Raw genomic sequence first — 26,156 nt, 5'->3', positions numbered from 1 at the left:
CAAGCCGAGTAATTACTCTATCAAGTTCACCATACTACACATCCTTGCCAAAATTACTAGTCTACAGTATGTGTAATCTGCCTTAAATTTGCATCCACACAGTGATTGAAACAAACTGCCAATACAGGTTGTGATGGTAATCTGCTTTCAATGTAAATGGGTAATTCATCCTTGCCAAAATTACTAGTCTACAGTATGTGTAATCTGCCTTAAATTTGCATCCACACAGTGATTGAAACAAACTGCCAATACAGGTTGTGATGGTAATCTGCTTTCAATGTAAATACAATGTAGGTAGAGGAATATCAATTTGCAAAGCAAAACTCAAGACTGCTAATTTACTGTGGATTTTACCTACAAAAGTATATTGCTATTACTGTGTTTCTCATTATGAAAAAAAGAGCATTGAATAGAAATCACTTGCTCTGCATCAGACACTAAAAATAGAAAATATTGTTTTGCAGCAAAGATCTCTACTTCAACAGACACACAGAAAAGCTTTTTGTATTCACTGCTATACAGTGAGGTATATAGTTTATGTACCAAGTGTACAACATTCACTAATCTGGCACTTTGCATGATGGTCATACAATTTTTACACCTTATCGATATGCTCTTTTCCATAAACATTAAGACAAAAATATATCTTCACTGATAATGATATTTGACAAAACATCTCAAACTATCTATACTGATATTAACTACCATACTCATGCCTCATGCACTTGATTTGAGAAAGATCATATTTCTGGCAATTGAAATACATTGTACAATAGCTGATTTTTTGTTACTTCAAATACTGCCATGTGTTTGTAGGCACAACAATTTATCATGGCAGTTAAAAAGCAATTTCTGCATAATGCAATTACTGCCTATGTACACCACTTCGGTACAATTTTCATATCACCCCCTCAATAACAATCAATAATGATGGCAATCAATAATGACAACACACAGCCCTGATGTTTAATAATCATAACAATAGACTAGGAGGAGTGGGTCACAGAAGGTTTGCAATGTACAATGTACAACAGGGACATGCAATGTTCACAACAGTAAAGGGTGTTGAAAATGCTGTGCATTGCATTTCTGTTTTGCTATTCATTTTCATCTTCTTGAGAGAGACTGCATCTCATAGGCCAGGCAAGATAATGCATGAAATGTGATATGGGCATGAATTGACTCAATTATCTTTCAAATAGGTATGAATACACAAGCTTGCAGCAATGCAACAATGTATGTAGATATACCCCCCTGGGCCTGAATATGGTCAAGTTGTACACTTTATGTACGATTGGACAAATGGAAAAAAAAACCACCACCAACAACAACAACAAACAACAAAAAATATTTTCAGAGCATTACATTTTCATGGAAATGATTGATAAAGCAGAAAGCTTCTAGATTTCACAGGTATCAGCATTATTGTTTGAAGATTTACATATGTTGTACATACTGCAAAAGGCTCAGCTTAAAATGTGTTATTCAGGGCAAGTCACACAAGAATTTAAAACTAGTAAATTGGCATGGCATAAACTAGTAGTAAAAAGGCAAATTGTGTCTGACAATTCTTGGTATCACCAATACCTAGGTGCCGTGTGCAGAGCAGCGCTTCAGATGCATTATTGGGACAGCTCACGGGACAAACTTGCCCCGGTTTTGGCTGCACATGCACTCAGATCACGCTCTGTCTTTATCCAGAGGTGTTTCTTGTTGAAGATTTCTTCACTTTCCATCATTTGAACAGCACATTGAAGCTTTGCAGTAGTGAACCATGATTCTAGTGACTGCAAATCAGTAAAACTTAGAAACTTTCAATTCTTTTAAGCTGAATTATAGCCAAGAAAAAAAGGGGTAACAACGCAAAAGCAGACAAATAACTCCATTAAATCATATGGGAACTGCGACTCGCGTGAGACAACCGGAAGCAAACAAGGGCACCGAGGAACTCCGTAGTGCATTTGTGACAGAGCTCTTCAGCGTGCGCAGAAATTTTCTGCGCACTGGCAATACTGAGAAATCTATGACAAATTTCCCATCTTGTGGAGTTTCACAAGGAGATTTAAACAATCTTTGAAATATGCTTGCCAAATTATTTTCATTACAACCCATTTTTTTCTCTCACAAACTGATTTACATCAATGACATCATCCAACAGCCATGATGCCATAATGAAAAAGAATATGTGAAATAAATACATATAGTAGGTTCAGCAAGCATTCATTAAAATGTCCATTCGTTCATTCTAATTGATCCCTCCTACCACACAGAGTACTCAAAACACATATACATAGCCAGCTTTATTACACCTGCATTGCAAAACAGCACATGTTTGACATTCAATGACCTCACAATTTGTGAAACTGTACTTATCTCTCACACAAACAACATATTTTCAAAACCTAATCCAATACATGCATTTCAGCATGTCCCAGAATTCTCCGTCTAATCTAACGAGGCAATCTTGCAAATTCACAGGCACCGGATATTAATCCAGAACTGGGCTACGAGAATACCAGAATCAAATTAATGTCGGCTGGCCTTGCCAGGCACAAATATGTTCATACAATAGATGCTCACTTTGTGAGTGTATGAATTTTATGCCACACCACCCAAATATTGCAAACGTGACAGCTAGGGTAACAGCAGTTAATTATGTGAAATGATGTGTAACCTAAAGGACAGAATGCTTTCATAGGATAGGTGCAAGTGTTGAGTTAATAGTTGGCACGTTATTATACCATGTCAAAAATAGAGTTCATTTTCACTATCTTGATATAAGTATTGTAAAGCTAAAAGAGATAATGTAAAAGTGCAAATTTTTGCAAGGTGGCAATTTTGGGGCATTTTGTGCGACTGGAAACTAGAGCAAAAATAAAAGCACACAATTTTTTTTACTTGTCCTATGTTCTAGTAATTGATGTCTAGATTCCACTTTCGAAATTCAAGACATGCGAAATTCATATTACCCAGCCAACCACGAAAATTACTCACACAAAAATATACACTTTTACAGGTGTTTGTTTTACAAACTCTTGCACAATCTGACTGCGTCTCTTTCTGTTTTTTTCCTCTTGTCCAAAAAAAAAAAGCCAAAACCAAGGACATATGAGCTATGATTAGGATTTTGAATGAAACTGAAAAAAAAACTTGAATTGGTGCAGATTTACAAGAATCATGAAGCTTAGATGAAATAAGTTTGAATATATGTATTTCAATATAAGGATATAGATTTCAGAAAGAGTCTATAATGTACAGTGTACAACTCATTTGCAAAAACTACCAGTAATCATGAATGACATATCTTATAACACCCTTTGAAAACCTAGAAACTATGGTCTTTGTTACATTATAGTGACTGCACTTGTTTAAAATTCACTTTTTTCAGCTTTATCCTACATTGAAAACAAAACAGATAGGCAAGAAAGAAAAAGTTATTTTAACCGTTGAGGACAGACTGATTTTGCTACAACACGCATTTCCCATAGACACCTGCCCGAGTATACTCGGGACTCGTCCTCAATGAGTTAATAGTGTTTTCAGAATGCATCAAAATCTATGTATTCCCCAATTTTCCAGACCTAAATCATCTTCTTATTTGAGTACTCAAGAGCCTCCCTCCTTTCTGGGCACAACTGGTTTCCTGTTTGGAATAATTGAATACTATGAAATATCAAAGATCGCATATAATCTTCCTTGCAAATGTCATGAACTTTTGCGTGGTTGAAGATGTCTCCCAACACTGTATACTGTAAGAACAGAATTTTGCGAGAACCAAGATTTGAGAAATAATAATGATAACAATAATTAATATCTATAAAGCGCATGATAATTATCATGATTTCTCTATGCGCTTGACATTACATATCCAATTAATCATGACATAGCATACAATCATCAATACTTGAACAGGTAAATTTTCAGTGCCTTATGAAAGAATCATTAGCCCTTTCTAATTGAAAGGGGTAATAAATTCCAGAGAGTGGGAGCTGATGATGTGAAGAATTGATATACCATCTATATGTTTGTGTGTTTACAGGATAGCCTGACAAAAGATGTGATGACGACCCATGAATAGATAATGTCAAGTGACCATGTATTTTGACTGACTTTTTATTCACTATTTTTGGTTTTGACTATGAGAGAACATATCACTGAATGGCTCAGGGATCCAATTTAACTAATGACTACATGATAGTTTGAGCCTGTCACCTCTAAAAATAGATATGTGTACATGTAATGAGTAAGAGATGAACATCATAAAGGCCTTCAATGAAATCATTGCTCTGTGCAAAGTATAAGGTACGTGTACATTGTAAGATTTGATAGCTTTACACACAATTTGGTAAGAGTTATGAAGAGCCTGTGCAATAAAGCTATCACCTTTAAAGTCACACAACAATATGACAGAAAGAACTGGTGTATATCGTAGGATCTACCTCAATGATATCAGTAATAGTTAATATTTTTATATCGCCTTTTCTACTGGATACAATGCTCTACGATGTCATCCCTGGTCAGCATAGCAGATGAAATACATCACACAATACCAGGCATTGACAGTATGAGTCAAGTGCATGGAAATTTCAGAATAAGTAGATCTTCAAAATTTTGCTTGAAGTGATCCAGTGTGGGCTATAATTTAGGAGGAGAGAGCCTACTCCACAGCCTGAGTGCAAAAGAGGAGAAAGCTGCTTGACCAGCTACATGTAGTTTGTTGTTGTGTGGATGAGTGAAGGTGACTGACGATGAAAGACAAGCATGCCTAGATGAAACTGAGACACTCCCTAACATACTCTGAAGTTCTTTTGCTGACTACTTTGTATACCAGTAGGAGAAGCTTGAAGGATATTCTTTCCTTGGCAAGTAGCCAGTGGAGCTGACATATTAAAAATGAAGTAACGCACTGTACACAATTATCTAAAGAGATCATTCTTACCGCTTCAATGTCCGAAGGCAGAACAATCATCTGGATACACTCTATGAGTTGCGAAGCGGGCACTCGGCCTACATTCTCTGTGTCACAGGACTGAAAGAGCGTGTTGAGAAGGTCCTCATCAGTTATCTTTGAGCTGGCGCTGGAACTGGAAGTTGAGTCAGTCATGTGACGACGACGGGATGAGGTTGAGAGGCGAGATAGGATCACACCTTGAGGAGAGCTGTCATTGTCAGAGAGAAAAAAAAAAAAGTTTACCATGCAGGGGCCAAATGGGAAAGTCCACCATCTCCGTAAACATTCAGTGACTTTCATACGTTTGCGAAACATACATTGTAATTCATTTCTTCCCTCTGTCCCTTGAATATTTTTACACAGATTTCTTGATTAGACAGTCAATGTTAAAAACTGACAGGGTGGTCTATTACATATGGAGGCTAAACCTCCGTGTTTTCGCTGAAGACTCCTTAGACATACACCTCCTGGCCTTGTAACCTAGAATCATCTTTTTCTTTTTTTTTTTATAGTCCTGTAAATTGAAAGCACAGCAACAGTGTCCTGTGAGTCAGGTCAGCCTTTTTTGTGTGCAAACACACTACCAGAGAATTCACCTCTTGGGAAAAGGCTTTTCTGAATATCCATATGCTAGCTGTTTATCCTACAGCACCAATATACAGGGCGTATCAAATAAAACGTTACACTTTTGAAAAAATTGTCTAAATTACATTTCAAAATATTTGGAAAATTTTTTCATATTTATGGATGCCCAATAGTCTCATCTATTAAGTGCAATCAATAAAACAATTGTTTGTTCACGTTTGGCTGAACACTGACGCTCTTTGTCCAGAGTGTGAAAAATGACTTGCGCCAAATTGAAAGAAGATGGAAAATTCAGCCAGCAGTCCAAATAAGTGTTCTCATTCAAACAAAATGCTCTTTTGCTCACAGTTTTGATTATGTTATGATAGTTTAGGAATTTTCTGACGATTTTTTGTAACGTTTTAAATGATTCCATTGTGTTATGGAAGGTTGATTAACAACTTTAAGATCTTTTAAGCACAGGTATCACAAATCATGCACAGACATATCGAACCCACATGCCAGTTACTCAGTCAAGAAAAGTACAAAATTAATGCATCCTCAGATCATTCAATCAATACAATCAATCCAATCAATCCAATCAATCAATCAATCAATCAATCAATCAATCAATCAATCAATCAATCAATCAATCAATCATTCATTCATTCATTCAATTAATCAATCAATCAATAAATCAAGCAAGCAAGCAGGCAATCAATCATTCATTGAATCAATCAATTAATGTGTCCGTGTATTGTGAAAACTGTGCTTTAAAGATCTTCAAGTAATTACAAACTCTAATTCTCACCAATTAATTTAGAAATGAAATCATTAGAATTACGATAAAGCTGACAAAAAAATCTCAGACTATCAAAACATAATCAAAGCTTTAAGCAAAAGAGCAATTTGTTTGAATGGGAGCACTTATTTGGACTGCTGGCTGAATTTTCCATCTTCTTTCAATTTGGCGCAAGTCATTTTTCACACTCTGGTCAAAGAGCGTCAGTGTTCAGCCAAGCGTGAACAAAAATTTGTTTTGTTGATTGCACTTGATAGATGAGACTATTGGGCATCCATAAATATGAAAAGATCTTCCAAATATTTTGAAATGTAATTTAGACAATTTTTTTCAAAAGTGTAACGTTTTTTTTGATACGCCCTGTATAGGCCTACTGTTCACTGAAAATTAAAGTGCTATAGGACGACTGAAAATATTACAAAGACATTGGATTTCAGCAAATGAACACACATGCTGTCCCATAATCAGGTTTATAACCCTTCCCCTTCCCCTGTGTTTACTACATATGAGATACATTGCTTTGACACTGTGTTTGGAGGAATAAATCATCTCATGATCTCCAAATTTTAAAACAAAATATTTGTTTTGAAAACTGATAAGAAAGTTTGTAAAAAAAATACAATAGTATGTTTTCAGGCAATTTTAAACATTGTTGGTAAAACCACTTGTTTCAATTTTGCAGGGGCAGAATTGAAATGTTGCAAAAATATGTTTAACCACTTACCACCTAATCTCAAGTTTGATCTCTGAACTGAATATAACCACCTGAGACAGAATGAGTGTAATGGTGATCTCAACTCGATCATGACTCAACATTATAAGAAACAAGTTTGTATTGTACAGGTCTGCTGTGATGCCAAATACTGTTCAAGTTGACACAGTAGAAATGTTACATGCTGGTTTTTTTAATACATCCTTTATGGAAATAAACAAAAGAAATTCAAAACAGTAAGATAGCTCATCTTTCTACATATGAAACATTTTGGTAAAAAATATGTTTTATATATGGTAAAAAGAAAAATGATGCCAGAAACAGGAGCACGGTTACTTGACCAGGACAGCATTTCATAAACCCTGTCAGTCACTGACAACTGTTTTAAGCTACTGAAATCCTTTCATCTGATTGGCTGAGAGTAAATTTGTTGATGAAAATCACTGACAAAACACTTGATGAAATGCTCCCAGGACACAGCCCACAACAGAAAGCATGTAACATGCAATCCTGACCCTTAAAATGGTTAAAACTCTTAGATCCTTTGAACTCTCTCCACAAAATTTTATTTTCTTACTGTGTCTACTGTAAACTTTATTATTAGAAGAACTTCATTTTCAAGAGATATTTTTGTTTGAAAACACATCAAAACTATGCCGATACAGAACAAGCCAATGGTAATGATATATGTTTATGTTCCACTATACTTAAAGTAAATTGAGAAGTAAGAGGGGTGTTGCCCCCTAAAACTCCCTTGGGCTTGATTGCAGACCCCCACTCGCAGTCCTTTGACAGCCCTTTAATCAGCCCCTTCGGCAAATGTGCTTATATCTTGTAGCTCTCAAATACAAAAATATCTCCAAATGCACAGTCAAATGTTTGTAGCGCTGTGTCAGAGTCGGGGTCATGTATAGAAAGACAGTCTGTTCAACCCTTTCATAGTAACTACAACTGTAATCATACAATGAATGAGGCTGATGGATGCTATGGTGTGATCGAAAACAAAGTCATCAAAGATAAAATTAAAGTAGGCAATACAAAACCACATTTCCTGACCGATCACACAACTTTGGGATACAATTGTACAAGGTACCTGTTGCTCTCTCCAAGTTTACTTGGGCTGGTGCCCATTCCCTCATAATCCTCCCCCATGGGATCTCCATCCATGCTATCAGCCATGATGGCTGCTGAATAGAGCAAAGTTTACCTGCAGAAGAAGAGAGAATAAATGATCATTAGCTATCAAACCTGCAATACAAACAAACCTGTTTTCAAATGAAGGGATAGAGACATTTAAAGATAATAAAAAGTTTTGGTACCTCAAAAGTTTCCCTGAATTTCCTTGTCTTAGTTTGTGTTTCAGGTTAAAGTACGTTGTCTGTGAGACTTACTCGCCCCAAAGTGCTCTCATGTCTTAGTAATCATGCAATAGTGGTTTCGTACCAGAGCCGCCGCCGTACGGCGGCGAGGTAGTATTGTACGAAACCACTGACTGCAACCAGCAGCGTGCAGCCTCATAGCTACAAAATTGTAACTGCGAACAGCAGCCCCATACGCATAGCGTAATGGGGCTTCGCATTGTAGCATTCAGGATCCTGACAGATTTAGTATCGCGGGTATATGTCAACTGAAAATCCAACAATTTCTTCAATTTGAAGACTTACCAATTAAGTTGAAGTATTGAAAACAGGTTTCGGACAACGTTTGGTTCTGCCAATAGTCCCTTTCTGTTCGAATTGATGACTGAATGTGACTCGGTCGAGAGGACCTTGGCAGAGCTACATACACTGAATACTACGGCCAGCGCATGCACACACAAACATCTTATCCGTTGATGGATTTGAAATTTGTGCGCATGTGATGTGTTCGCATGCACTGGCTGTAGTATTCAGTGTATGTAGCTCTCCCAAGGTCCTCTCGACTGAGTCACATTCAGTCATCAATTCAAACAGAAAGGGACTACTGGCAGAACCAAACGTTGCCCGAAGCCTGTTTTCAATACTTCAACTTAATTGGTAAGTCTTCAAATTGAAGAAATTTTTGGACTTTAAGTTGATATTTACCTGCGATACTAAATCTGTCACGATCCTGAATGCTACAATGTGAAGCCCCATTACGCTATGCGTATGGGGCTGCTGGTCGCAGTTAATTGCATGATTACTAAGACATGAGAGCACTTTGGGGCAAGTAAGTCTCACAGTGTTAGTTATATGAAAGGTACTTTAACCTGAAACACAAACTAAGACAAGGAAATTCAGGGAAACTTTTGAGGTACCAAAACTTTTTATTATCTTTAAAATCAAAATGTGATAATATGATAGACAAAGCAAAGATACATATAATTGTTTCTTATGTTCTCACTTTATGACCAGCAAAGGCTATTTGGTACATAGGTTTTGTTTTGCTTGTTTTGTCTTTTAATTATTGAACATGCCGAGATTTAACAGGAATATAAACAAACACAGGAACCAGAAGAGAAAACAAAAGCAAATGGAAAATAACTATTACTTCGTGGCAAAGAAATGAATTACAGTACATGGATGTATCTGGATAATCAACTTGATGACTCTAAACTATTAAACTTCTAACATTGGATAAATTCCCCTATAGTCAAGAATACAACAACAAAGCATGCAGTTGTATTTGCTCTCTTTAATACACACATTATCATACGTATAGTGCAAAGAGAACTGTCAATAACGTGCAAACTCATCCATTCTATTCATCACAGATCATACACTTACTGAATAAACATGCACAGCATTTGGCCCATCAATAATTGGAATATAAATGCACACACACTTCTCTGTGTTGTCGGCCTCTGATCGACTCAAAACTTTTTTCTCTTTTCAACCGAGAGCAAAGTGCCCATCTTAGCTGTACAAACTGTTCAATGCCCATCCTGCATTGCAATTCTTTGAGCAGTGCCGTGGGAATGTACCACCTGGTCTATAGAACTGCGCTATAAATACAAATTACTCGGATAACGTTATTAGAGGTATCATCAGCTGTACCATGTTTACTCTGGTGTTACAGCTTTTGTGCAGAGGCACAAATGTCTGTAATAAACTGTTACTCGGATACAGTCCTCATGCTGTAACACCTTTTACAGCGATCCACACAATTACCATATTGAATTCTGTACCGATAGTTAAAGGAGCTGATCATAGAATTATATTTAAACAAAACAAAACAGGGGGTCAACATTTTGGCATTAATGGAATCCCGTGGATGGGTATTTAACACTTGCAATTCAAGAATCAAATGTTATATGACTTGTTTTAGGTTTAGTACTCTCTTTCGGTTGAGGCACAAAGAGACCAATGTGACTGTTTTCCTCATCTGGTGTGGTGAGAGCAATTTCTTATGAATATTTTCACAACTTTCAGTAAGAACATTGGGCCCTGGATTTGCTTTTAGCAGCATCTCAAGGGAATTGTTAGAAAGAGAAAATTAAACACGATTTAATGTACAATCATGAAAATGGCTGTTACATTTCATATGGAGTTCCCTAATTCAAATCCTTCCAAGCGCTTTTGACCTTGGGAAATGTTTTTACCCACAATGTTCAATCCCCTCCCCCTTGTGATCCAGTGTAACTGGTAATGGTGAAATAATGATGATAATGATGGCAGGGCACTGTTAACCATGCACTAGCGAGTAAACGCTGCGCACGATTATTGTTCATTGTGATGATCAAGCAAATACTGTAGCATACCCAGGATTATATCTGTCCCAAGGACAGACAATGACATCCTTTGAAAATGTGAAGTAGAGTCTGCTTGTGCAAGACTACTGAGGCTCACCATGAGTCTAAATACAATCACCTACACACATGGGATAAAGAGACCCCTGGAAAGGTAAGCTTCATGTTGCCATGACAACTACAGCCTCCCATTCCTGAACTGCAGCTGTGCAATCATGAGAGAACACACGGCTCACTACATAGGTTAGGAGAGTTGAGCAGTGCAGTGTGTGTCCTGCAGGGAAACCCTAGACTACGTGGATCACATTTCAAAACATTGATTAAAGAATTATATTAATGGAAACTGCATGCTCTCAATAACTCTGATCAGACCTCCAGCAGGCAATAGCACAGTGTGATAATGTGCAAAACTACATATACGTGGAAGCTCTAACTTTATATAGATACTGTAGTACCACATACATTTCTTTCTCTCTCTCTCTCTTGTTCTCTCCTTTCTTTCTTTCTCATCTCTCTTTCTTTCCGTCTGTCTGCCTCTCCTATAATTTTCATCCTACTGCATCAACAAAAAACGGCACCAGCTATCCTGCTTTGAGGAAAAGCAAGCACAGTCTCGTCTTCTCTATTTGCCCAATCCCGCGAGAACAATTTTTGTATAAATATCAAAATTTTGCGCAAGCACACAAGTTTGACAATCTGTCAAGCCCAGCCACTTCATCCTGCCAGTACGTATGCTGACAGGGAAAATGTGATCATCCAGATAGTAATGGTGGAAATCATTCGAAAACCATCAATCACTGATTAGAACCTCTGTCAATACAGAGTTTCAAAGCAAATAACAACCAGGCTGCACATGTAGGTACTTGATGCAATCAGCATTCCTCCTTTACAAAAATTATATGCCATTGCCATATGTGACACATCTGCTGAGTATTTTTCACAATACAGCTGTACTGCAATTGCTTTGGCAGTTGACAAAATAGACTGTAGATTTCTAGCATCTGCTAAGAAATCTTACATTGAATTTTGTTAAATATTTCTCTGCACAAGTCTATTGAGCACACTGTTCTATCTGATTAAAAAAAAAAAATCAAAGATGAACAATTCTAATTGATAGAGCAGAAAAGATAATGTCTGTGTGCCTACTGTACATGAAACAAAAAAAATGACAAGATTGTTTTGTGATTTGATTGTACAATGAACAAATTGTCTTTATTTTAGTCTTTTGTTCAAAATCTCTCTTAAAGTACAGTATATTCTCTAGCATGCAGAGGAAATTTCCTTCTGCATTTTTGCTGGAAAGAAGAATATATACCGGCACGGAACCCAGGAATTATGCATTGAATGACATTCACATAGAGTTGCTTTCCCTCTAGACTACTAGTTTTGCATTAACCCCCTCCCCACAACAAAAGCAAAAAAGCAAAAAACAAAAAACAAACTACATTTCATGTATTAAAGATAAATGACACACATCTGCAAGCCCATCAAAATCATGGACTATTGAGTTTTATACAACACCTATTGAGAATGTAGCTATCCGATTGGCCGATTGCTCATCTGGTGACATTTAGTGAAAGGTTCTATTGCACGCTCTGGCTGTCTCAGCGTGCAATTTTAGTTCGACCAAAATGTTCTATTGCACGCGCTCTGATGTCACAGTAAACAAACATGCGCCGTGCGCACTCAACAATTACAAGCGCGCTTACAAGCGCGTACTTTTGTCACTCATTTTTGTAAACAACTTCGTTTCGTATACGTACGTACGTACACATGTACATACACGGTGACTGCGACTGTGAGGCTACTCATTTGTCTTTCACGGAAAATGGTTGCCATTTCTGTGCTAAATTCAAGAATCTGTGAGTACCAAATCTGTTGACATTCGAGGTGTTGTATAAAACAAATACTGTATGGTCTTTACTCGTACAATGGAACCAAGATTTCGCACTCGGCGAAAGATGAGGCGCACTATTCAACTCGGCTTCGCCTCGTTGAATAGAGCGCCTCTTTCACCTCGTGCGAAATCTTGTACCATTGCACTCGTGACCATTCACTATTTGTATACAAGCATTAATCAGGGTGATTACAATCACTCTGCTAGGTGAGTTTCTACACACATTTTCATTCACACAATCCAAATCTGCTGTATGCACTTTGGACATTGACATTTCCGAACAGGTTGGATTGATACTGATAACATAACTGATTAAACATCAAATTGAGTTCACAATCTGCGTGTTAGGAAATATGATTTCAAATTGTTTAAGGACAAGGTACCTGATTAGCCATTGGTTTCCAATGCATGATACCATATTTTATTTTTTGGTTATATTCTGTAATCTTGTGGTCAATCATCCACTGACTATCTCGTGAATGAGGTCATCGCCCTGCTGTATTTCATGCACTGCATTGTTGTCGATATTTCCATGCATCTGGCTGGGTCCACCTGAACTGTTGCATGCAGCACTGCAGCATTCATGAAAGAAACACAAGACAACAATAGACCAAAGTTCCTAAAACATGAATTATGTTTCCTTAAAAACTTTACCAATGGGATTACACTACAAGAATTCACTATTAGAAAATTTACCAACGGGATTACACTACAAAAATTCATATATAAACCCTTCAAAAAAGTTTGGAAATCTGAGTTTGATCAATCATTTCTCATCTTTCCTTAGAAATGATTTATTTGTGCTTAATATCACACAAAGATTGTTTAATTCTCTTTAAAATGATACCATACCTGTGATGATCATCGTAGACATGGAGGTGCAGTGCTTACAAATATGAGGTAAAGTCAGAATTGAAAAGCTGCAAAATGGCCCAATTTTTGACGTCCGTAATGCAGTTTCCTCGTGATGAGTGAGTTCCCCATTTTTTCTTTGGTGTTCATTTACTGTAACATCAGCATTTTTATGGAGTGAAACATGTATGCGTTCAACCGAACAGATAAACACACACACACACACACACACATTGACAGCATTACACACACATACCACACATACACACACACACACACACACACACACACACACACACACAAATGACAAACCATTTCATCTCACAGAACCTCGCCACATTAACCGCAATAAAGACATAAAGAGGTGAAATGGCATGGTCTTGATGTTATTGGAGTTTCATCTTTATTTTGTCTTCATTTTGTCATTATTATGTGTTTACTTTATGTCTACTTTGTCTTTATATTGTCAATGAACATGATGGGGTTCAGCATCTGGTGGACGAGCCATGTGCTTGCACCACCGCCTGGCACCGTGTCCTCGTGCTGTTGATTAGCGTCAATCAGTATCTGACGGAGTCCTGCCTACACGTATGTCATTGCATTTGTGACCCTCTTCCCCACAGCTCAACCATGTTGATCCCAAAAATGTTCTATGGGGTTGAGGTTGGGGCTGCATGAAGGTCAGTCCATTCCTAATGATGCTCTCTCTCTCTCCCTCGAAAGTTGCCCACATGTTTCGCTTTATGTGGTTTTGCGTTGTCATCGTTTTGAAGCATCTCAACTTCAATTTGCGCTATGGCGCGGGCTTTTTGAACCTTGCTTACAAGTGGCATGATGCACAACCATAAAACTTGTTGAACTATCAAAATTGCCTGGCATGGCACCACTGAAAACTTGAATATGAAGTTAAGATGTCTATTGAAATTTGCCTTCATGGCTGACCAGTTGAGAACAAAAGACACAACACAAAAGAACATGTTCTTTACATACTCTTCACGACCATTCTCATTCATAAGGACAGTTCTTGTTCATTTTGTAACTTTTCTATGCAGACCTTATCAGACACTTTTGAGTACAGTTCTTTATTTGATAGGGGGGGGGGGCCTGGGAGGCCCCCCTTCATACTTTTGGCGATTGCATCGCGACCGCTAGGAATTTCGGATTCTCGCTTCACGACTTTTCCCCCTGAAGTCTTGCTCACATTTTGATACCACATTTGTACATATCGGACCTACCTAGGGGGTGTTATGGGCCAATTAGTATGCGCATGTCATTAAAACGGCTAATCGCTGCATATAATTGTGTACAGTTACATACTGTCAATAGACCATGGCTTGCATTACTTTATAAATTTTGCTCAGGAATTGGTTTTCCACTTGGTTCATGCTTCTATATTGTTCTGAAATAAATTGGGCAAAGTTTAGAAACAATGATATACGTAAGGAATATAAAACAATACAAAACATAAGAAATAAAGACAATACAAAACATGGACAAAAAAGTTGTTTTTTTCTCGTTTTTTTTTTCTCTCTCTGAGGGGGAAATTGTGTTTTTATCCGCATAGATGATTCAAATAACTCTTATCCTTCCACATGATTTACTGGGCACTCTTAGAAAACAATAAAATACATAACAAATGTAACAACAAAAGAAAGAAAAACATTGGAAAAACAAAATAAGTGATATTTTCACTTTTTGAGACAAAAAACATGATTCTGTTAAGTTAATTTCAAAAATGTTTTATGAGTATGGCAAATAACTTGTTTGATTTTTCTCACATTTCTATACTTTTTGTATTCATTGATTTTTCTTATATTTTGCACGCAAAATCACATATAAGCTAATTTTTATTTAAAAAATCATACATTTACATAAATTTGCATAAATTATACTTCAAGTTTACAATATCAGGGACATTAGAATACAGTTGAAAAGTATGGTAGTGCCCATGGGTCCTGTAAAAGGATAATTTTACTTCCAGTTTCATTTTAGTACGTCATACATTTCAAAAGTATGCAAAAATTCATAAGTAGTAAATTTGCATATTAATAGTTTATGCAAATCTGCTGTACTCATAAAAATAGATAAGAATTGATTTATTTCACATTTTGCAAACATTATTTTTCATTATTACACAGTTTTCATGTAATTTTGTACTTGTTTAGGCTGAAATTATGAAAATATCGCCCAAATGCATAAAATATGCATTATGAATAATTAGCTAATTATGCAAAAAATTTGCATAATTGATTAAAATAATTTACACCATCAGATTCAGCACGCAAAGATATATCAGCATGCAAATTTTCAAGTTCATCGGACATTGCGTTTCCGAAATCAATGGGGGGGGGGGGGGGGGGGGGGCCAAAGTCTGAACATTTTGATTAAATTCCTTGGAGATGTACATTCATACAGGATACTCTGCTACAGTTCAAATCCTGAATTTGTTGCGCTATTGGTGTACTCTGAGTCAACAATGTAGATTGTCAAGTTGTCTTTGTTTATAGCATTATTACATTATTACCATGAAGGGGGGGGGGGGGGAAGGGGGGGGGGGGGGTTGTTGATTCCAAACTAAGAAGTACTACAAGTTGTAGAAAGTTTCTCAAAGTCTGAAGATTTTAATTAATTTGCTTGGAGATGCACATCTGTACAGGATACTCTGCTACAGATCAAATCTTGAATTAGTTGCCCTTTTGGCGTAACTGTGAGTGGCGGCCCCCGTAATACCATAGACTTTTACATTACACTTCAACGACTAGTGCCTATGAACTCAAATCATATACTTGTGATAATAAATTTGCTCCATGGTGTATATTTCAATTGTTGCTTGCATTTTGTGGTCTGTGGTGTGTTCAGTCATGCAGCCATATATAGAACAAACATCTAACATTGTACCTGAGTATTTTCATACAAGAGTATACCTTGCACATGTTGTAGTTACATGTATGATTATTGTATGATGTTAAATGCTTTTTTTTTTACTGTAATGACCATGCTGCAATGAAAGGAAACTGCATACAAATAGATATTCAGTTTCTCTCACATGCTCAAAATACTGATAGGTGTACTGTATCTATCAAGTTATGATACTTGACTCTGGTAGTTTAAAGTGTGTCAGTGAGTCTAGTGTTTTCAAAAGCACACAAGTCTATCATTAGAGTACATGGTCATACATCAACATGAAATTGCAACACTACACTTCAACAAAACATTGTTTTGTCAAGTGCTAGACTGGGCACTGACAGGCACTTTAGTGCAATTTATAAGGAATGGTATTTACATTGCCATGAAAGTGTTTGTATTTCATGGAGGCAGTTTGCTGTGGAGTTTTCATTTGACCTAAGCAGGTATATTAACTGCTTGACCTCCTGTTCAAAGAATACATCAACGTTAGTGACCGATTTTTCATGTATGGTGCTCTGAAATTGTGTAAGGCATGCCGCTCAAGTTACCGAGTTTAAGATGGGGCTAAGAACTCAACTTTGTCAAAATGCCACTTATTTTAAATTATGTATGTTATGTTTGCTATTTTGCAATGAGCACATTATATTCCTTGCACAATATAAATGTTCTTTATCATTCTCATGTTTATTATCAAAATTTCACAGCTCATTTTCTTCAAGGCAATTATACTTTACATGCATGTGACTTTATATCATCCAACCACTTGTCTTTCTTGGTTACTCCTTCTACAACTGTATTTCTTACTCTCTTTTTTTTTTGTTCTCTTCCTCATTTTTAATCAGAGCTTCAGTTTTTGATTTTAGCCATTTTTGTATGCTTAGGCTTTGAACTTTCAGGGGCCTCATGCATTCGCAAGACCAACAAGGTGTACTTCTGATTTAAGTGCCCCCACTTTCGTTCTAATTTCTATTTCAAATATCATTTTGTTGCTTAAGTACATCTAAACTCTAGATGTTTTGACTATCATTTACGTCATGAAAAACAAAATGTCACTGTATTGAGAAAATATTCATTCAAATAGCCATATTTCTTTCTTTTTTTGTAGACCTTAAGTGGAAAGAGATTCAAATCAATCAGTCAAAACCACAAGCGTGTTACTTTATCCATGGCCGGAGTGGCTGGATACAGCCACAGCAATATCAATACTTTCATAGCAATGTGCATCACACACCACCAACACAAAGATAATAAACTTCAAGGGTGCACCGTACCTGGCGCTGGTCTGACGGTCCCTGACCAATATGACAGTAGAAATAACAGTCGGACCAGAAACTTTTTCAGGTATTTATCAGTAATAAATGGAAAAATCTAGGTATCTACAGGACCAATGGACAGGTTGGACCAGTAGACCTAGAAGAAATGGGTGAGTGTGAAAATTGCTCCATTTTCCCTTACACTCTGGAGGGTCTAGGGCCTACATATCAAAACATACCGTATTGTAGTTTCCACTTCATTCTCGTGGTCTTTTCTCCTTGCCATTCTAGGTAGTCTTGTCACAATTAGATTCTACATACTAGCACATTGTACAAACATACACCTGGGGGGGGCGTTTCATCAACGAGTTCGTCGGAGGTTTTCACCGACAAATTTGCTATCAGCCAATCAGACGCAAGTATTTCAGTAGCTTTTAACAGTTGTCAGTGTAAATCACTGACAAAAAGTTTCATGAAACGGTCCCCTGTTTGACTGGAAAATTTACTTTACTACGTTGCAGTTTCCTTCCTAACGACAACGTATAGATAGATCTAACAAAGTTAGTTGGCCTACTACAGATTTTGATCCAACTTTGCTTGTTTGCGCGATCTGTTCCTTGACCTTCTTCACTGATGATGCTGACAAGGCCTAGTTTATCACTTCTACAGAAGTAACCATTACCATGAAGTCGCCACTCGTTCATTTACGTTCATGCACCTGTCGCTGTTTGTCCCTCTCATACTTTATTATTTCATGTGCACGAGTCTTTTTTACGTCAAGCGAAAGTAAAAAATATTTCCTTCCGTCACAGTGATAAATCTGTGTGTGGCCAGCAAGTGTGTTTGAATTCGGTTTACTGCGTTTCGTTTAACACACACACACACACTGCGTGTAGAGTGTGCTCACGCGACAGGTCGGGCATGTCCACTTTTTCATCTAGGGGGAGGCAAAATTGAAGGGAGGGTAGTCAAATCACATACTGTATCATTTTGAACTTTGGCATTTACAGCATAGGGTCGAACCATTTTATGATGGGTGTGTTTTGAAAAATGAGAGAAAATAAGGGTGGCAGTTCAATAGTGACAAAATGACTGTCCGATGGCGACCCTCTGAGAGTACTGGCGAATGGCAAATTGCATGTGTTGTGTGTGCATGGGTGCTGGATTGAGGATACTGTATCTTCCGGTGCGTGCGCAAGCTCGCTCTGAAAATCTCACAGCCTGCGCGCTGTCTGTAGGCCTACTGTATGTGCTGGATGCGTGATGTGATGTGACGTCTCGTCGCGGGATGATTCCAGAAAAAGCGCCCAAAGGTAAACAGACGGCGTAATTGACGAAGAATGTGAACCCGTCATACCTACAAAGTGATTAGTTTGCTAACAAACTGAAGTACCCACCTACTCTATCAGTGTGAATATAGTAATTTGGAATATATGCACAAGATCAGGTTAGTACTGATTTTATTTTTCTTGTTACGAATTTTTGTAAAAAGATGTCAGACTTCAGCTTCATGAGGCTGATTCGTGCGCGGAGAGGTGCGAGCCGCAGAAAAAAGCACCGAAAATATTTAGTCTGATCAGGCCCCTAACAACAGTTAGGTGCGGCAGCCTTGCATTCAGCGAACCCGCTGGCGCCCATGTTTCGATGGGTTGCTGTGCATCGGTTGATTAAAACTTGATTGTTGTAAAAAAAAAAACAGACAGAATTTTTTCTTCTTTTCATCATGGATAGTGGACATGTGTGTAACAAAAAATCACCGATTGAAGTTGCGACAATTTATATGTCAGATGTGAGGTGAATAAAAAGTGAACAGGGAGCTTCATGAGTCTCTCTCCTCGGGAGCGTCATATGAGGCTCTCCGGAGGCCTCGTGAGGCAGAGGAGTGCTCGTACGGGAGAGCAGGCCTCATGAGCGGGTTTCCCGGACTGAGTTAGGCGGACGACCGTCTGAGTGCCACTCGTCATAATGTCATGCCCCGAAGTAAACACCGAAAATTGTGAGTCCATGTGAGAGTTACTGGTGTGATGTGGTGACCCACGGAAGCTCACCCATCACTTTTTATGGCACAGACCACAGTCTTGGGTTTGGGGGCTTGATACTCAATGATAGTCGATCTAGTATCAGTTACACATAAAGTTAGGTTTGATCATAATTTTGATCATTAATTGACAAGCTATACACTATGTAACTGGAGATAATTAGAAACTGCACGATTCGACACATTTATTTGGTGATTTTAGGTAGCTTCTCACACGTTAACCTGTTGTTATTGTTACTTAGAGTTTATGTTATTGTTAGATAGGGCATGACTAAATGAGATAGATTTCTAACAAGTGTCAATTTATTGTTATTTCGAGAAGAGAGGTTTCTAACGATAGTTGCACTCACCTGAAGCAAATAAACTCTTCCAATAACTTCCACAGGCAAAAGGATAGGTAATAAATTAGTGGACCATGTAAATCCAAGCAAGGATACGTCCTTGATCCAAGCAAGATAGTCCAGAATCCATTAGATATGCACGGATATAAAAATCAGCTAGGCTACTTCAATTCCATTCATACAGCTACTAGGAGCAGCTCACCAGCTAGAATACACAAACACACGTTCAGGTGCTCCTTCTGATCTGCAGTACGATATGATGACGATACCATTAGCACTCGCAAAAAGCAATTTCAGAGCGAGAGTGTGAGTGTGTGTGAGAGACCTACCCGTCTGCACGTATCATTAATTACATGCACACACATCCACGCTCCACTGATCTGCGCTGCGCGCGATCTCTTTCTCATCGCTCGGGCCGGTGCCTTCGCACGGAAGCACATTGCGCACGCGTATGTCTTTTGTGGTAATGCATATTCATATAAAAGTTTTTAGCAAATCAGAATATCGATCGCCTGCAAGAGAAGGCGGGCTAAGGTTGGGTTGTCTGTGCTTTGCGGTGATGTTCGATTTCTCGATGACAACTTGTCCCTGCACTTTCAGTAGGGGAAATATATTATTAATTCGCATCATCTAAGAGAGTTGGAGTCTCTGACTAACTGTTTTCTCAGATGTAGAATGTTTGTAGAATTTTCCTTTTGTTGCTTTGGAAATACTGTAAGAAATCTATTTAATGACTTCTATAGCTCTGAAATACATGTAGCTATTATTTCGCCAAGTGCTGTTTATTGGAGTGTTATATCTCAGACTTCTACAAGTGGCATGTAAAATGTAATTATGCATAGAGTATTACCTAGTAATTTTCATGCTCTATAAAATCACAATTTTATTTTTTTTTTTTCATCTTGCCACTTCAGATCTTGGAATTACAAGAACAATCCTAATTGGGAGGTACATATAAGACTACAAACAGGGTATTGATATGTGTGCTATGCCAAAGCAGAAATGTTACACTCTTTGTGAACAATGGTACATAGTGAAATAAAATGAAAAATGCAATAATCTTATTTTTGTCAAGTATTTGAGAAGTCCTACGCTAAGTAATCATTGATGCATTGAAGGAATACATCTCTTCTCAGATTGCTATTAATGACAGTATTTACCATTTGCAGATGAAACAAAAACCCGGCTTTAGTGCTTCAAAATAGTTCTAAAATATGAGTTAGTGATAGAAACAACCAATGTAAAAACGTTCATTAGTATAATCAATGTTAAGTATTGTTACATATACAAAATGTAAACGAAAGTTACAATAAAACTGTCTCTAGAATATACCACCTACAGTAAGAGTTTATTGAGAAAAATAGTGATATATCTTTATATTTTAGGCTTTATTGCAAAATTTTATAAGGTAGGATATTTTGTGATACAAATGACCTACACATATTCATCAAATGTAATAACTCAAACATTTTTTAAATCACTGCTCCCAATGGTAAACAATACCTTTAACTTAAAATGACCAGGTATTAGAATTTTGAAGTCAGCATGAAGGTAGTAACTTCTGTTTTCTCTTCCTCCCTCCCCCCTCCCCCCAGCCTTTATTCAGACATGCTCTCCTTCGTATGTGAGTGTCAGAGAGCTGTAAGTCACTCTAGTCATAAGACACTTTGGTCATTTTCAAACTGATTATTGCAGCAAACGATACTATTACATTTGTGTACACACACACCATATAAACTCGCTAATACATGTATTTGTGTGTAAGTATAAGCTTGCAAGTTCAAAGGGTCCCTGCAATCTAAATGTATGTTGACCTCCATTGATGCCTTTTGGTCAGTATACAGTACAGTCGTATAACCAAAGCACTAGATACTTCAGGAAAATATGCATCATATACTTGTATTTGTAAGCATTTTTTTTTTGCTTTCCTGCACCCTGTTAAGCCATACCTCTTCAAAAAAAAAAAATCATCCAGATCAGCTTTATTCTTATCTAATTAAGTTCATTGAAGAGTTTTTTCCCTAAGGCTTTTAAAGGGGCATTCCAGACGATTTTCATAATTTCACATCATTTAGTACATAAATTGACAGCCCCATGTATAGAGTTGTTGAATTTATTGTGGTCCTTGAGCAGAGAAACCAATACAGTGGACTCTCATTATAAAAAAGTCCTCAGGACTGGCTGTAAAATAATAAACCAATATAATAATAAAACAATAATAATGCCTCCGGCACCACTTCGTGGCGGAGGCATAAAAATACATAGAGTGTATAATCTTGCAACCTAAATTTTTACTTTGACGTGTCTAGAATTTTGTTATAAAAGTGTTCGTTATAACGGGAGTACAATGTACTCTGAAAAATCTTTAACAAATTACACTGAACAGTGTTGATGACATTGGAGCCTTACATATTTCAGAAATGTAGCAGTGTAATTCCATGACAATACCGCTTGCAGAACAGGTTCACCTGTGTAGAATCAATACATGTCTTCTACTTTTGTTCTGCTTCCTTGAGCCCCAACCATGCATTCTTATGGTGAGGCTGCCTTGTCATCATCCTAAATCATTGCAATTTGTTATAAATTTTGAAAACATTCTTATTCCTCATCCCAATCACAGTAAATTCTAAAACTCTGTACTCAGTACATGTATAAATATATTCATAGTTGCTCAAATGTAAAAGTCTGCAAATCATCCAGAGGTCTCCTTTAAAGGCTTAGGTGAGCTAGAATGAAATACATGTACATGTACCTTCACACTCACACCTCTCAAAAACTTATCATTCTTTTTAACAGACAAACCTGCAAATACATAAAAAGTTGTTAAATTAGTGCATCATTGAATTAGTCAAATGGTTCAGGTAGAAATGCAAATGAACATAGATCTAAATTTATGAGTCATTGAGGTACCAAAACATCCACTTCAAAAAAAAAAAAAAAACAGAGTTGGTTAGAGCTTTCAAATGAATGGATTATGCTGCGGGTGTTTCTCTGTATGCTTTTATGTAAACCTGACAAGCATACCACTCACAAATAATCACTTGATATTCCCAGAATAGTGCAGGTACAATGTATTTTCAAAACAGCCACACAACAAAAATTAGATTTTATTATTTCTCTGATTTTTTAAAGACACACAAACAAACAAACAAACAAACAAACAAAAGAAATTGACCAAGACCTTAATCAGGCCTACTCACTTTATTGCATTCATAGCAGACATGACACACATGTAATAGATATTCATATGTAACTATGATACATTACGTAAATACTCTCTCTCTTTCTGTTTATACATACACTATGAAAACAATTAGTGGTACTTCATTACTAATATAAAATGGAACATACACATTAGCGCAGAAAAGTCAACAGACTGCAAAATGTTTACACTGCAATCATATCCTTTTTCCATACAAATATTTAGTTTTATTGTAATTGTCCACAGTGGATATGATTGATGGATGGCAACTTCAGTAATGACCCCAAAAAAGGTTCAAATAGATGAACTAGCTCTTGAATGGTTACATCATTACTCCCAAACAAGTGTAGACTACCTCATATCAATTCCACTAGCCCTTTGGCTACCACACATTTCCTAGAGATGAGCATTATGTTATAGACCATGTAAATATTATCTCAAAGGATGAACATACTAAAGGTTTAATTGCACTGACATTCAGTTCATGACTCTTAAATGGTCATGCCAATATTACTTGTGGGACTAAAGAATAATACATGCTATATTGTATCCTCACTGAAATTACAATATGTGGGTCAACATCCCTTTAATTACCATTGAAATCATTTTGGGGCACAATTATTGTAGCGGCAAATTAACACTACAATACAAAATATGGTTCGAGATGTATATATCATTTAATGTAAGGGCAAATTTTAGTGCTCACTCATCCTTTCCTTGCTTTATAGGCAAATTGTATGGCTTGAAACATTAATTCATGACAAGTCAATGTGAAATTTGTTTTCCTCCTAAGCTACCAAGTACGATTCTGTGTTGATGAACTACAGTCAAACCTTGTCCAAGTTGTATCATATTTGGACTGAAGAAATGGCTTCGACTTAGAGAAATTTGACTTATGCGGGATTAAAATCAATAGAATATAAAGAGAAGAGGACTTGAAAAGAGCTTTGACTTAGGCGATTATTCGACTTACGCGAGGTCGACTTAACCAAAATTGACTGTACATTTAAACTGCTAACCAGTGCCAGCAGTGATCAAAGATAAGTGGAAAGGTAGGTTAGTGCAAGTACTTCCACATAAGTGAGGAATGTCATTGCAATTTAATACCTTTTAACATCTGACATGGAGAAGGATGAAGCATAATGAAGAAGAGGATATTTTTGCGCAAGTAATTTTTCGCGCTCAGTCAAGATGAATTTCATGTATTTTTGATTCCACGGAATCAAGACATTACACAGTGGCACATATAGCAAGCAAAAACATTTGTGTGCTTTTATGTTCATTCTAGTTTTTGGTCACGGGAAATAAGTGAAGATTTCCACGCTAAGAAAACTTCCACTTTTACAGTACATAATAATCTACTACATTCATTACATCATAATTACATATGAGAACAATTTTTTATCAAAGCTGTTTGCATTTGTTCATAGAGACTGCATTGTTTGACTTGTAGAATGCTACTGACTGGCAATGTGCCCTTCAAAGACATCACATATGTCAAGGCTGAACTTTTGGTCTTTTTCTAAAAAGAACTACAAATGTTGGTCACAAGTGCATGCTCATTGACAAGCATTTACTATTCTAATGTTACTGCCTTGCTGTTTATGATAACTGTTCGAACTGTATTATCCATTAAGCCAATTATTGTTTCATTTTCTTTTTCTCTTTCTCTCTCTCTCTCATGTTAAGCCTCAATTCTTACGTAAATCTAACGAACATGCACCATGAACATTTCAGGAAATATGAATATGCAAGAAATTCCGAGAAACAGTTTAAGATTGCAAGATTACTGGAGTGTCACACTACTGAAAGACTCACATATTGGAGACGGAATAATGGCTGTCTCCAATAATAAATTACGTCTTGTCTTATATATACACCTTAAAGGCAAAAATCTGTATCTCTGTCCATTTTTCTTTTTCTTACATATGTCAGTAACCACACAGTACGAAATTTTGTATCTTCACCAATACTGTAGACCGAGTTCCTATCACACCAGTACAACAAAACAAGTGACTCTCTCATAAATCACATCCCATTTTATTTTACTCATTACAGGCGACTAGCAGTATAACAAAGTCCGCAAGACCAAAGTTTTTCTTTCATTATATCAAATTTCTTTAGAGTCACTCAGTAAACTATATAAAGATATGTAGATGATAATTTGGGGACCCAAATTTTTACTTCGTTGTAACGAGAATTTCATTATAACCATGTTTGTTATAACACAAGTGCACTGTACACATTTTGTCTGAAACTCCTCTGAAGCTCTTTGACATGATTTGGTACAGATGATTTGTACAGCTTGCTCTAAAGCCAGAAATACAGTCGTGCCATCATCGAGAAATTGGCAAGTATAGTTGTGGTGGGAGGGATGAGGCACATAAACTACGGAAATATTGATCCCTTTTCTGCAAACACTATCCTGCCATCATGAAAAGAGGGGCAAGCATGCAAATGATCAGTGAGATGGTGCTCACACTCCTCCTATCAGCAATCATCAGCTGGGTGGTATATTGACCTGGATCCCAAACTGCTGGCCAAGACTCCTCAGCTGCTCCTCGTATTGCACATTCCTCTGGACGACCTCCCGATAGTTAAACTTGAGGTCCTCGATCTCCTCGAAAAAGGATGGGTCGAACTGCTCGAGCTCCTTTCTCAGCTATATACAAAATAACAATGTTGATGAGACAAGTTTAAGAATGTAGTCAGTGGTCACATGACCACACATCAATATAACGCTGCAAACTCTGGGTGCAGTGGTCCAGCAACACACACACACGCACAAATCAATATCTGTACACTTGACTGCAAGGTGTAACATAGCATGCGTTCATGTCCCAGGGCTGTTGCGAAACTAGAAGCAATACAGACATAAACTTCCTCTGAGTAATGCTGCAGATGGTGAGTGCAATGCAATGCAAATGAGCT

The 26,156-nt window shown here is 37.2% G+C and overlaps 2 protein-coding genes across 2 annotated transcripts in view; both read right to left on the bottom strand.

The window, feature by feature from the left end:
• Positions 1–20,320, bottom strand: part of LOC139709043 (uncharacterized) — a 54,096-nt gene extending 33,776 nt beyond the window's left edge. The window contains exons 1-3 of the mRNA XM_071621012.1: positions 20,033–20,320; positions 8,123–8,236; positions 4,940–5,159 (exon numbers count right to left, since the gene is read on the bottom strand). Coding sequence (XP_071477113.1) covers positions 4,940–5,159; positions 8,123–8,208 — 306 coding nt within the window. The 5' untranslated portion in view covers positions 8,209–8,236; positions 20,033–20,320. The remainder of the gene's footprint in view (positions 1–4,939; positions 5,160–8,122; positions 8,237–20,032) is intronic.
• A 5,405-nt stretch (positions 20,321–25,725) lies between these two features.
• LOC139709032 (centrosomal protein of 290 kDa-like) overlaps positions 25,726–26,156 on the bottom strand; it is a 53,038-nt gene continuing 52,607 nt past the window's right edge. Inside the window, exon 52 of the mRNA XM_071621003.1 lies at positions 25,726–25,887. Coding sequence (XP_071477104.1) covers positions 25,726–25,887 — 162 coding nt within the window. The remainder of the gene's footprint in view (positions 25,888–26,156) is intronic.

The sequence above is a fragment of the Diadema antillarum genome, unplaced genomic scaffold (assembly GCF_040938485.1).
Source record: "Diadema antillarum isolate AM-2024a unplaced genomic scaffold, OU_Dant_1.0 scf00000037, whole genome shotgun sequence".
NCBI classification, from domain to species: domain Eukaryota; kingdom Metazoa; phylum Echinodermata; class Echinoidea; order Diadematoida; family Diadematidae; genus Diadema; species Diadema antillarum.
This window is presented reverse-complemented; position numbering and strand designations above follow the sequence as displayed.